Below are 14,060 nucleotides of genomic sequence, written 5' to 3' on the forward strand. Positions count from 1 at the left end.
CACAAGTGTGACGGTAGTATGAAAACAAAAGAAAATATGCATTTATCAAGTTGACATATGTAAACTTTTGAAAAACACTAATATTAAATCGACAAATACCAAAAACGTAATGCAAAAATGTGTTAAAGCCAGGCACCACAGGCTGAAAAGGTAATTTCCAATTGAGCCGACCATATGTAGCGTTTACCGTGAATGCAGACTCTGCGAACGCGGTAACATTGCCTTTAAATGTCAATCGCTATGGATTTAAACGAACCCCTTGACTGCGTGAGAAATAGGTTCACTGCAGGTTGTCGGATTCCTCATCAGTTTGGACAGATTACAAACATATGAATCTAGATTCTAGAATACAAAGACACAATGCAATGAATCAGCTTGTTAAATGAAAAGTAAATTTTATTGTTCCTGAACGACAAAATAGACTTCTTTGGTTGTACAAATTCACTAGTTACAGTCTTGGATGAGCTCTAACTCTTGACCCCAGCACTTCTGCCCTTCTCCTCTGACCCATTTGGAAAAACAACAGCCCCAAGAGAATTCAAGAAGAGAGTAACCAAAAAAAAGATCAAACAGTTCTGCCTTAAAAATGTAGTGAATCCCATTGTCTGGAAAGTTTTACCTACTAAGAAAATCAGCCAATTGCAAATGTTATCAACCTAACTGAATTTCAGTCAGGGAGAGCTACACAGAAAGCTATGATTAAAATGCACTTCTCCAACAATGCTGCAATCAGATAACATCCACTGACAGCAGCAGGTAAAGCAGAGAAAAGACAGATTGAGAATGATGGTCGAATGAGATTTCAAGAGGGATTAACAAAATGTTTTCTGCCTCTACAGGTTCTCACAGTAAAGCCAATATACATGCAGAGAGAGCGAGAGAAAAAGAGAGCGAGAGAGAGAGAGAGCAAGAGTGAGAGAGCGAGCAAGAGTGAGAGAGAGAGCTCCCCAGTCCAGACACTTGCTTGGTCGTGACTTAGTAGACTGGCTCAGTTCCGACCGTTAAGTTTTGCTTTCCTTTTAGTATTTTGTACATTATTCACACAATGATAAAGGATTTTCAGTGGCGTCAGATTTAAATTAACCAAAGACCGATACAAAAATAAGCAAACACCTGCTACCTTCACCTGCCAAATCTGGAATACCATCCAGATATGAAAGATATGAGTGAGATTCACATTGACAAATTATGTTCCCAAAAAGGGCTGGGAAAGTACCGTATAATGTCAATGGAGATGAAGCTGAAACTGAGTTTATGTTCACAAATTGACAGCCATTTTGAATTAGGACTAGAGGCTCATCAGATTTCTGTCAATATATGCATGTCTGCTGGTCTCTCCAGTGTAGTTACATTCTCTAGAATGGGATTCTGACAAACTCTCATAAACCTGGTCTAGGACAGTTGGAGCTCCTTTACTCTGGTCCACTGATATCACAAACTGTACTGAGATCCGTTTCCCTACAAGAGTATGTGACAGCCTGTACATGTACCATGCTACATTAGGGACGTTTCATCAGTCAGAACCTGGTTTAGGCCGGTGCAGCAACAAAGTGAAAACAAATGTATTCATTGTCCCCCCCAAAAAAGCGAGTTGAGAATGAAAAAAAAAATGTGAAAAAAAGAATGGCGGTTGCCTCATAAGATTATTATGAATAATATGAATATGATATCATATGCTTTGATGTCATTAGGGATAAATAAAAAGCTATGCACCGCACCATTGTTTGGTTGTACAGGGATTAACAACAATGTATTACAGGGGAGGGTTTAGATTAGAGTAATAAAACACAAGCAAAATAAATTATTTAAAAAGATTAAAATGTTTTCTAAGCAGTGCGGCAGTGCAATCGAGATATGTACGTAGTGTTTAAAATGCATTGCACACGTGGCAGTGAAGGTAGCAGTATGTTCCCACCTCCTACAATATATACACTCCCCCTCCCTAAAGCCCGCTAAAAACCCTGACATTTCACAATCTATTCACTGAAAACCTCCAAAATAGCATCTGAAAAGTTAGTATTACAGCTACACATTTCATTTCCCCCCCCCATTGCTCTTCCAGAACACATTTTTCTTTTAAAACTGCAAAAAATCAGAGGCGCAAAAATAAAAACATAAGTCGCCTGTTAATATAATTCAGCTTCTAAAACGCAAACTGAAGAAAAATAACCCAAATAAAAAGGAAAACTGAAACGTAATGCTAGCCTCACAGGCCCTCCTCCTCCCTGGTATCGGGAACGTTGGGCCTTGTGTTCATGCCAACTCATCCTCAGACTGTCAAGGCAAGACTGGCACGCAGGACATGACATGGTATGTGTGTTTGTTGATTATCAGCATCATAGTCTCTGCAGTGGTTACATGGGACGCATCTCCCAAACTTGTGTGTGTGTGTGTGTGTGTGTGTGTAGTGTATAGTGACCCAGCGCCACCTCTGTGTGTGTGTGTATCACACCCGAATCTCCTGCGGTAGGTGTGTGTGAGGTGTTATGTGGGCACGGCGGTCTCCAGGCTGCGGCGGCCCTGCCTCAGCTTGCGCTTGTTTCTGTAGAGGGCCATCTCCTCCAGCGTTGAGGTGGCAGTGGGCACCTCAGCGGGCACTGGCGGGCACAGAGAAACCAATATCAACATAACACACTGGAGACTAAATCTAGGTTCACCTTTCAGTGAATCATACAGACAACAGTTTCCCCCAATGCCAGAGCTGTGGCCAGTAAGAGCAAGCTCTGCTTTGAGAGAGAGGAAAGGGAGAGAAAGCGTGGCTAGTCTGCCCAGCAACACCAGCGATACAGTTCCTAATAGGCAGGGGGCTGAGTGGGGGGAAAGGAGAGGCTTGGTCCTGAACAGACACAGTAACCTTATCCCAACAACACCAGCAGCTGCAAACCAAACAGTCCCATTTGGAAGTAGAAATAGCAAAAAAGTTGAATGAAGGAAAATGTATTAGAAATAATTGGACGCTCAATGTCTTGAAGGAGAAGTGTAGTATTTTACCAACTTAATGTTAGACGGTTCCTCACCCTGAAAGTAGCTAGCAGTGGCTAAAGTCTGCTTAAGTTTGTAGTAGGCTTTTTAAAGAATACGGAACCATGGATTAGTTTATCTTGGCCCATAGACTACTTTCAAGGTGAGGAACCATCTAAAATGAAGCTGCAAAATACTCAACTTCACCTTTAAGTCTTTGGTTTAGTAAATTTGAGTTCATGCAGGATCTGGATCAGCAGTACTGTGAGTTTAACACACCAAACAATATGTACAGTACTGAAGCATGTTTTGAAGGACCTAGCTACAGTAGCTGGTTGATACCTGAGGAATGGGTAAGCGGGAGAAGCCATCAATGGTAAAGCAAACCCCCTCCCAACGTTGGAAAACATCCCATGCCCTGATGCGGTTGTAGCCTCCACAACGACAGACACTATTACAAAGGCTACAGCAATATCAGGACAAAACCATTCCCTGCCACACACGAGCAAGAGAGCGAATGGTCCTACTACACGACACATTAACGCACAGCAGTCCACACAAACTCAGGCCAAAGTGCTCACACACACACACACACACACATACTGAAACACGCAGTGTGTGAATCCTACCAATAGGAGTTTCTTATCCCTGGAAGTCACCTGAATCAAAGGGATAAAAGTGATCAGGATAACATACTGTACATTATATGGGCTAGGGCTGCAAAATTCTGGTCATTTCCCCAGGAAATCTGGGAATCCTCCAACCAGGATTTCTGGTAAACCTGGCCATTTAGGGAAAGTTAATGGAATTTTGCAGCTCTTGGGCTTAATCCTAATTAAAGTACCCTATTTACCAACAGAGATGCTGGACCTGACATGCTGTGGTTATCAAGAGGTTTTGTAGACCCTGACCAACTGACACTCACCGGGGTTACTGGAGCCGTCGTCAATGAACTGAAAGTCGTCGACCATGTCAGGGGACTGCAAGAGAAGGACACAGAGAGAGTGTGAGTGGATGAAGACCAGGGAATGTGGCCACCTTTTATCCCAGGAACACCTTCACCAAGTTGGGTTAGGGGACTGGCAGTGGGTGGGTCTTGACCCAGGCAGTCACTTTGGCAGCAAGGGGGGGGAGAAGGTAGGTAGGTTCCACCTGCCCACAGCCACCGCAGTCTGGTCAGGCTAATGTTAGGAATCAGGAAGTTAAAAAGGTACGGTTGTGTTAGTCCATCAGTTCCGGGGGTTGTTCCATCACCCAGGTACAGCACAGAGAGCAGCTGTTCACAGGCAAGGAACCATTACAAGACACTGAGCAGAACCACAGTCACCAATGCAGCAGAGAAAGTCACAGCCCAGCCCACTACACAGGTATCTGGACTAAGCACACACAGTAGCCCATCTTGGTGTGAATTCCACACTCCTACATGCGTCCCGAGTCTCAACACTTCAGCACTTCCACACTCCCTGATTTAACCTTTAATTCCATCATAGGGAATGTGAAGGTGCACTCTTTGGGACAAGGGTGGAGAATCAGAACGCAGCCATACAGGGTGCACACGTACACCGAGGTCAACACACATTGTTAAAGCCCACCAAATAGCAGCTCAGTAACCATATTCCAGAGAAGTTCTGCACATTCCAGTGTCCCCCTGAGTTAGTGGGCAGCATATCAGTATCAGTGCAGCCTATTGGCCTCTTTAGTTCTACTGGATTTCGGTCACGAGGCACATCAAGACTAGGAAAGCTGGCTTCAAGAACATCAAATGATTAAATGGTGGAACTATTCGAGTATATAGCCATTTTATTTTTACTAGTTATTCCTCGTGTCATTATTTCTATTTAATATTTTTTCTCTCATCTCTGCATTGTTGGTAAAGGACAAGTAAGTAAGCATTTCACTGTTGTTTACCAAGCGGGTGACACATTTCATTTGGTTTTCATTAGTTAAGAACAGCATGTTAAATATAGAACGCTAAGGCCAAATTACAACGGGAGCAGCGGAGGAATATTTGGTGGCCTTTCAGTGTGGAAGACTGATTGATAAAACATTTAATCCACAGATACCATACAAAATAACATTCCAGAAGATGCCATAGCCCCCCCCCCCCCCCCCCCAACTCAGGAAATAAAGACTGATAGCAGTACAGACAACTACAAAATACTGGACCAGAACCCACCACAACAACTGAGAAACAAGTCTCCCTGGCCCCAATGGAACCCCCTGCTTCCCCTGTAGACTCTTCCCCATGCAGGCTGAGATCCAAGCTTAGGGAGACATTCTGTTTAGCCTAGGATGTTCCCATCGCCAATATGCTGGTTAGGTTAAGTGACAGACTGGAAAATTGTATGCACCAGGAGTCAAGAGCATGACAGAAGATCCCAAATGGAGGATGCTGTGTTGTTAGGTCTACCTGGTACTGGGAGACGTAAGTAGGAACCAGGACAGAGAGGGCTCAGCCTCAGCCATGGAGAGAGGGAGAGCGAGAGTGGCTGAGAAGGAGGGAGAGATGCAGTATCTGGGCAGTTTCTGATTGGTGGCTGTATAGTGGGGCTAAAATCACTGGTTGGTGAGTGTTGATGTTGCTGGGTGAAAGCTGGTTGGTTAGGTGGGTAAAGGGATTGGTTGGTGAGTGTTGGATGGTGAGTGGGAGAACAGGGATGAGGGAAAGCTTTAAGTGGAGGTGAGAGGTCATCCTGATAGGAAACCCAGGGCCTGATTTCATTACATGGTCAGTAGCTTACTGGTGTATTAGTGTATTAGCATGATTTTTCCAAGATCTATTCATCAACTAAATCAGAGGTAACAACTAGCAAGCCACATGCCCCAAATGGAGCAGCAGAGCAGAAGGAAAAATCTAATCAGGTGGAGAGCCAAAATGGCGGCCGCTGTAGAAGCAGTGGCACCACCAGCCCTGTAAGGTCTGATTACTGGAGGACTAGAGGGGAGAAAAGGGGGACTGGGGCGGAGGCAGCAGGGAAAGCCAAGGGGAGGGCTGGGGCCTGGGAGCTCAGCATGCAGGCAATACCTGGATGTCGTATACGGGTTTGGAAGAAGGAATGGCAGCAAACTGTCGGTAGTCAAACTTCTTTTCCGACAGGGACTAGAAGGACAGCAGAAAGGAATGAGGAAGAGGTCAGGAAAGAGGGAGAGAGTGAAGGAGGGACAGGGATGGGTAAAAGGGAAGAGGGAAAGTGAAGAAGAGAGGAGGCAGCAGGAGGTGGATGGATGACTCATACTACAGTCCAGTGTGGCTTATGGAGGGAGAGGGATGTGATTGGCTGTGGTGATGATCCTGGCATTTGATTGGCTGTAGTGATGATTGTGTATAATGGTGGAGAAAAATGTCAATGCGCCTTAAAGCCCATTAACAATAACTTTTCTGTCTACAAATAAACACACTTTTGATGGTGGAACATCTCTCACCGGAACAGCTACTTAAAAGATAAGGAAGGCAAAAGTTAGACTGTTACATTGTTATTCTCAGTTAAAATGAGCTCTGGTTGTCCAAGCAACAAGACCCTAGATTGAAATAGGTCAGTAGAGACATCTCTATGAAAACAAAAAAGCAGGAGATAACTCGATCCTTACCAGTCTGCCTGGTGACGTCACTCCTCTGGGACTGAAATCTGTACAAGACAGAAAAACGAGGTGGGTTAGGACACTATTAGTCTGAATCCAGTCGATGATTGAGGCGCGGTATTGAGTGAGCGAGCGTCCCAAACGGCACCCTATTCCCTATATAGCAAACCATAAGACTCTGGTCAAAAGTAGGGTGCCATTTGGGATACAGACATTGAGTGAGAGTGAATTAATGTAGGGGCTGAGCTGTGTGACAATACATGAGACAGCCACTGACGTACCTTCCAGAGGGGTGGGGGATGGCGTGGGGGCGGGCGAGGGTGACTCGGCCAGCTGGTCTAGTGTGCCACGCTTCTTTCCCTCCCGAGACTTAGCGATGACCATCTGAGCCTTCAGAGCATCCTGCTCCAGAGACTTCATCCTGTTGGAGAGAGAGAGAGGACCCCATCAGATAGAGAGATGGACAGGCGAGAGGGAGAGAAAGTGAGAGAATGAATGAGAAGAGGGGAGAGAGAGAGAAGTGAAAGAGAAAAGAGCGATAGAAGTGAGAGAGCCAGAAGTGAGGGAGAGCGAGAGGATACTAAGGCACGGTGCTCTAATGGAGTGGGGAGGACAATCAGACAACAGCAGCTGTTGGGTGCTCCTTGTCCTGGCCGGCTGTGGCTCACTCAACCCAGAAATGCTCGTTAATAAGACTACAGTATCAAGACTAGCATGACAGACAGCATCCAGGAGAAAGACTACCTAGACAGGCCCCCAGCTCACAGACTGCTGCAGCCACACTGTTAGTACGACAAAAGATGGATTAAAACCAAGAGACGAGCGAGGGAAAGAAAGAGAGAGAGATTGAGAACGTAGAACGTAAACAAAGTAAGAGACAAAGCTAGCGACTGAGCGAATGGACGCAGCCAGCCAGGACGTGCAGAAGCGGTGACGTCAAAAGCAGTCGGTGAAAAGCACAGTTAGACCCCTACAACTCAACCCCTCCCCCCCCCCAAACCATGGCACCCCACAGCAGCACAACCCCCACATTGGTGTGTGGGCCTGGGCCAGTGGGTGAGGTGAGCAGACCTGAGCTGGGAGGCAGCGGAGGAAGCGGCAGCGTTTTGGGGCTGAGGGGGCGGCACGGTGCCCTGAGACGCCCTCACTCGCGACTGGTAGAGCCTCTTAGCCAGGTCCTGCTCATACTGCCTAACATCCTCCTCTAGGCCATAGGGCCTGCTCCCGCAACGAGGAGGAGGGGGGGACAGGGAGAGGGGGAGGAGGACAGGAATACGCACAGAGGGACAGGCGGATAGGGGACACAGAGAGAGGAAAAAAAGCAGAGATGGGAGGTAAAACATTGAAACGAATAGGAGAGTGTGTGTCAGGGGAAAACCAATGAGACCAGTCTAGCAGAGATGAAAACAGTGAGAGGGAGGAAATCAGAAGTAGATAGAATCTCTGACAATTCCATGAGGAAAAAATGAGAAGAAACACATTTGACAAAAGCAAAGACAGTAGAAACACAGAAAAAGAGCTTGGGAAGGAAAATAGGAATATTGGCCCCTGATGTTTTCTACTTGGCTCAGTACTTAGAATATATTGATTTATGTCCTTTTTTGTTCACACATATTCAAAATGTCCTTTTGTGAGTGTGTGTGATTGTGTGTGTGTACCTTGCTGCCCTCCACATGGCTCTCTTCTCGGCCTCCAGAGCCCGTTTCTCGGCGGGGGACAGGTCCTTGTCTCCGGCCGGGGCCAGCTCTGGACTCTGCATCCTCAGCCGCTCCTGTTGCCTCCGCTCTGCCTTGGCCGTCCGGATGGGAGCCCCCGACTCTCCAGGGTACACTGGGATCAGACTGGAGGAGAGGGAGGAACACACAATGTCAAAACACACTGCTCACACACACACACACTTCAGGAGACTCGGTAGTGTCACACAAGTTCAGGAGACGCGTCCCACTGCAGAGACTATGATGCTGATAATCAACACACGCACGGATATGGCTTAAAATCCAGGAAGTGTTAGGTTGTCCTTACCCAGTCATGGAGTTGGGCCGCTGCTGATCTAACCTGAAGCTCTCCTCTAAGGAATTCCTCTGGGAGTCTCCTTTACCATCCACTGACGAGGCCCTATTGGCACAACCATAAATAAGGGAAGATTAATAAGCTGAATTTAAAATAAAAAAACTCCACATATAATCTTCCATTACTCCAAACAAACATCTGATAATTATACTGAGCAATCAATTCATCTTAATTTAAAGTTAATTTCCTAACAAGAGAATAGGCTTTACCCTGAGCTGCCACAGTAGCTAGGGGGCGTGGCGCTGTAGCTGGGGGGCGTGTTATAGTGCCTGGGGGGCGTGGCCACAGGCTCCACCTTGTACTCCACCCCGTCCAGCAACACCTTGCCCGTGGCCTTCAACACTCCCATCTGCTTCACCAGGTCGTCCTCCTCCTCATCATCGTCATCCATCAGGTACTCCCGCGCCCGCTGCTCGAATCTCCTCTCTGGTTTGGTGGTGGTGCAGAATGAGTTCCATTAGGATGAGATTCATTAAAACCTCAGTGTTTCCCCAACACCAGTCTTCCAGTACCCCCCAACAGCACACATTGTTTGTTGTAGCCCTGAACAAGCACACCTGATTCAACTTATCATCAAGCCCTTGAGTTGAAACAGGTGGACTTATCAGGTGCAACATAAATGTTGTACTCAAGGACTGGTTTTGGGGAAACACTGGTCCATCTGACCAAAATTAGAGTACATTAGAGCAACTTTCCCCAAATTCCCAGGTTTTCCAAAAATCCCCCCAAAAATCATAAATTCCCGGAATCATGAAGGAATATGCAACTAATTAAGTATCCTCCAAACAGGATTTCTGGAAACTTACTGGAAATGTGAAACCCTACAATTATTATATTTTTTTAAATTCTCAATTTAACCTTTATTTAACTAGGCAAGTCAGTTAAGAACAAATTCTTATTTACAATGGCGGCTTAGGACAACTGCCTTGTTCAGGGGCAGAACGACAGATTTTTACCTTGTCAGCTCGGGGATTCGATCTAGCAACCTTCCGGTTACTGGCCCAACGCTCTAACCACTAGGCTACCTGCCGCCCCTAGAAGTGGGTGAAGGGTATGATTTGGCTGGCTGACAAACCTTCCTCCTCCCTCATCTTCTTTAGGTCATCTGCTCCCACCAGGGACACACGGCCTTTGGGCTTGCTGTCAGGCGTCTGCTGCTTCATGTCGATCTCAAAGTATTTCTGTCTGTCCCTGAAGGAGCGCTGCTCTGGGCTGTCTCTGCCCCCAGGAGATGGAGTCTATGGGGGAGGGGACCATCAGGATAGGAGGGTTAGGATGGAGGCAGAGCAACAGTCATCAACGTGACCCACACCGCCCTCTGGAATGGCCACGGTGACCAAAGAAGACATCATTCAGGGTTTGACGTGCAGAACGAAGTGCTAAACGTGAACACATGCAAGATCCCACAGAAATTATTTCCAAACATGCAGATTTGAGATAAACCAACATTTCACCATTTTGAACTGAGAATAATCAGTTTTGAAGATTAGGTTTTTACAGTATATTCAGCACAGCATTCATTGATTGTCAAGCAGTAGGTGGGAAAAAGATAAATTAGGCAGTTGAATCACAACCCAACACCACTAGCTACAATTCATTCTGAGAAGGATGATTGATTGACAGGATCCTACCTCTGACACTAAATGTAGCACCGGCGCCCCTTCTCTATGTAAGTAACAGTGATATAGACACTGCCATCACCACCAAAGCGAAGGGGACCGCAGCCTGATCTGAGCCCGATTACGGGTACCCACGGCGGGGTGGGGGGGGGTACCTTTACAACCATGTCCATTGAGGCTCTGGAGAGGCGTGGCACTGCTGCCAGACTCATATAGTCCCGACGGTCAGAGGAGAGGGAGGGTCGGGGAGAGACGGGGGCTGCCAGACCTCCACCTAGTCCTCCGTCCCCCTCTACCTTATCCTCAAACACCTCGTTGTTCAGCTCAGGCTGAAAGAGCCACAGAAGTCGTCACGTGACCGGAGTGTCAGCCCAATGGGACATAACTAACCGCCAATGTCACTTTAATACAGGTTTTTATCTGCACTTCTTGGAACACATTCTGACCTGTGTTGCCATTCGAACTCATTCGACATCACACAGACAACACAAAAACACACTGATGGTCATTAACGCTGTACCTACAACATGTATTGTAATTTGGTACAAAGGCTCACCTCTGGAGAAGGAGAAGGCAGGTTGGAGTGGACGTTGTTCCTCTGGCCATACAGGTCCTGTTGGTGGACGCAGAAGAGAGTGTGTAAGAGGGAAGCAGCCATTGGAACGGCCCAGTCATCACACAGTGAAGAGGCACAAACGTATGGACACAAAGCAGGCAAGGTGATGAGGATGGTTGAGATGGGATTTAAAATGGATGGGACTTCTCAGCACAGGAGCCACAGGCGGCTGATGACGGAACGATTGTTTTCAGAGGGTGAATCGTGAACAGCAGCACCGGGACGGCAGAGCTGCTGCTGTGTACAGTACAAAACTAATGACCACAAACGACTGCATTTCAACACAGTACGGACCACAGTTACAGGCCCAAACGAGGGGGGTGGGGGACCTGCTCTAGTCCGGGGGGGGGGGGGGGCGGGGGCACAACCAAACGGTGAAGACGACCACCACAGCATGCTTGTTGGGACCCAGGGGGTGCATGGGCGGGGCAACCTGCCTACCTGCAGCGGCGGCTCCAGCATGGCCAGCGAGTGAGGCACGGCGGCAAACGCCTTGTATGCCTGCTTGGGGTTCAGGGAGAACTCATCGATCGTGTCAGGGGAGGGGGCACGAGGCTGCAGCTGGGGGAGGGGGTCAGGAGGCAAGAGAGGGAGGTCCATGAAGTGGGAGGAGCCATAGGGAAGGAGGAGGAGACAGACCAAGACAAGGAGAGGGACTATGAGATAAAACAGCCAAGCTGAAGAAGAAAGTGGGAGAACAGGTAGGTAGGAGACAGACCATGACATGAGGGGGATGTTTCGAGAGACAGACAGTAGGGCTGGGCGGATGAGGATGTGCCTGCCTTGTTGAAGCTATGGCACTCAGGTAATGTGCACAACTCGGCGGCAATAATAACCTTATATACAGGAAACTGGGGGATGGTTGAGATTCAACCCATAGCTGACTTATAGGTGAGGGCTGATGCCGTGGGGTTAGCCCAATCACCAGATGGAATGAAACAAACATTCCAGAACTCCCGTGTGTGCAATTGGTTGGCTCTGACTACAGTCGCAGCGAGTTAGGCTGAGAATGCAGGTCCACTTTCACAGAGCTCGTCTTCAACAACAGCGCTATTACTGTGAGTTTCTGTGTGCGAATGAATGCAGGGACAGGGACCCAGTTCAAACTCTTTGGTAAGTAGCTTCCGAAATGGTATGAAATCATGTTTTAGAATTGTTTGGCGATTAGCATTCGTGACACTGCTGTGAGTCAGTGAGGCACCGGTTTTTGAGACGGCAGAACAGGGGTGGGGGGGGGTCTCACCCTCACCCTACGTGGTGGTGAGGGGTCTTACAGAGGTCTGGGAGTTGATGGGGGAGGGGCCATGCTGGAAGGGGTTGGGACTGCTGTGCCCGTCTCTGCTGTGCCCGTCCGGAGTGCCTGGCGAGGTGCTTGGCCGCCCGCCACCACGGGAGAGTGGCTGGATGGAACCCGGCCTCGTCTGGAAGGGAAAACCACAACAAAGATGTTCACAACTTCAATATAGTCTCAACAGTGAGAAAGGTCTAGGAATGCATACTGTCAATGAAAGACAATGAGAGCACAGATCTTGCCCCCATACGTGCTATATTGAAGGTCAATACCTCATAGGGACTCAATGGCGAGTTATTCTTGGCAGGCAGTGCAGTGGGGGGGAAATGAATGCTTGCCTGAAAGAAAACACAGCAGAATGCATGGAGCTGACACGATGGCTTACATGACAAGTCACACACCTCGATGTTAGCATTTCAACATAGGGTGAAGTTGCCCCTAGATGCTGATCGTGGGTCAGTTTGGCATTTTCTCCACTAATGGTTCAGGTTAGGATTGGGGAAGGGTAAGCTGATCCTAGATCTTTACCTAGAGGATATTTCACCCTGGCGCTTTCAAGATGCAGGCATGGTCTGTACAGGCGAAAAACATGGTTCTCACACAAACATTCACGCAGAATGGAAACGCTTTCGCCACTACTACCCTGACGATGCAAAATTAACGCTAGCTCTGAATTCTGGAACACATCTGTTCTGAAACTGAATAACCTGCAGTAGCTCAGAACACATTCCAATACTTGGTAAACATATTTCAACATCGTTTTCACTGCAAAGCTCAGGGTTCCTTACAAATTCCAGCCAAGCTAGAATTAAAAAAGGCACAGGTTTCGGGTAGGGTCCTTAACAGGGAGAGAATCTGTCTCCAAAAACGGAGTGCGCATCCCAAACTGCACCCTATTCCCTATGGGCCCTGGTAAAAAGCAGTGCACTATAAAAAGGCAATAGGGCACCATTTGGGGTTTCAACCAGAGTCGAATACTGCATGAAGCAGAGAAAGCATCAGTAATAAGTGGCTATGGCAAGCTCAGCAGTCACACTTGTAGTTTAGCTCTGCTGTAGTACGGCTCATTAAAAACAGCTGACACAATGGCAAAGGATCAGGCTCTACTGATAGTAGTCTATGGAAGCTGAGCGGACAAAGCCAGGCCAGAGCAGACCACTTACGAAACGGGTCTCCCTGCCTGCACACAGGGAGCTGGTGGAGGAATGAGCACTGGGCTAGGGAGGGAAGGAGGAAGAGGGTGAACCAGCAGGTAGGGTACCTCAATGCTATCTACCCTGTTCTCTGAAGTGACATGGAAAAAGATAACATAAATAGGTGCTATGAAAGCGGAGGTGTCAATGAGAGGATTTGTTGGGGGTGGGGTGGACTTACCGGTTGTGTGCTAGGTGAGTAGGGGGCATCTCTAATGGGACTGTCTGTCCTGGGGGGCTCAGTGGAGGGTGCCTAGACAACACACAGAGAGACAGAGATTTAGCAGCTGTTACCTATTTTACTTTCCTGCTTATTGTGGAACACTTAAGACCCGGATTTCTGGACAACAGTGGGACTTCTGGGAAAGCCACCAGATTTCTGCAACCCTATTGGTGCAGCAAATACTAGCAGACATGTCCTTGAGCACATACACTTCTTATATCAGTCAACAAGCAGCTACCGCTGGACACCGTGCACTTTAGCATGTGTCTCTACTGTACCATGGTTACCGTTCCTTTCAAACTCATACTTGAGATGTTTAGGATCGAGGCTCGAGTTCCTCCTCACAGCTGTTGAGTGGACATTCCTACCAGTCCAGGACTTCTAGCGGGAACATTCCACTGCAGAGTCCCTGCTGCGCTGTGCACTCCCACACTCATTCATAGCAGGACATTTCTCCATCTCAATTCCAACAGTCACATGCTCAATTGCTCATGGTTATTTTCAATGG

General features: G+C 47.6%; 1 protein-coding gene across 9 annotated transcripts in view; it reads right to left on the bottom strand.

The window, feature by feature from the left end:
- Positions 1-370: 370 nt before the first annotated feature.
- The window catches only part of scrib (scribble planar cell polarity protein), a 108,127-nt gene continuing 94,437 nt past the window's right edge, over positions 371-14,060 (bottom strand). For 3 of the 9 annotated variants that reach the window (XM_038997804.1, XM_038997806.1, XM_038997805.1), the window contains 14 exons: positions 13,511-13,582; positions 12,409-12,474; positions 12,120-12,266; positions 10,786-10,842; positions 10,385-10,558; positions 9,686-9,848; positions 8,820-9,036; positions 8,563-8,655; positions 8,199-8,381; positions 6,822-6,961; positions 6,550-6,587; positions 5,987-6,061; positions 3,887-3,941; positions 371-2,597 (listed from right to left, as the gene is read on the bottom strand). In XM_038997804.1, the coding sequence (XP_038853732.1) occupies positions 2,485-2,597; positions 3,887-3,941; positions 5,987-6,061; positions 6,550-6,587; positions 6,822-6,961; positions 8,199-8,381; positions 8,563-8,655; positions 8,820-9,036; positions 9,686-9,848; positions 10,385-10,558; positions 10,786-10,842; positions 12,120-12,266; positions 12,409-12,474; positions 13,511-13,582 (1,593 nt within the window). In that variant the 3' untranslated portion in view covers positions 371-2,484. Of the gene's footprint in view, positions 2,598-3,590; positions 3,621-3,886; positions 3,942-5,986; positions 6,062-6,549; positions 6,588-6,821; positions 6,962-8,198; positions 8,382-8,562; positions 8,656-8,819; positions 9,037-9,685; positions 9,849-10,384; positions 10,559-10,785; positions 10,843-12,119; positions 12,267-12,408; positions 12,475-13,510; positions 13,583-14,060 lie in introns of all 9 variants that reach the window. The other 6 variants (XM_038997813.1, XM_038997812.1, XM_038997809.1 and 3 more) reach the window with 5 other exon arrangements.

This window comes from Salvelinus namaycush, chromosome 7 (assembly GCF_016432855.1).
Source record: "Salvelinus namaycush isolate Seneca chromosome 7, SaNama_1.0, whole genome shotgun sequence".
Classification (NCBI taxonomy): Eukaryota; Metazoa; Chordata; class Actinopteri; order Salmoniformes; family Salmonidae; genus Salvelinus; species Salvelinus namaycush.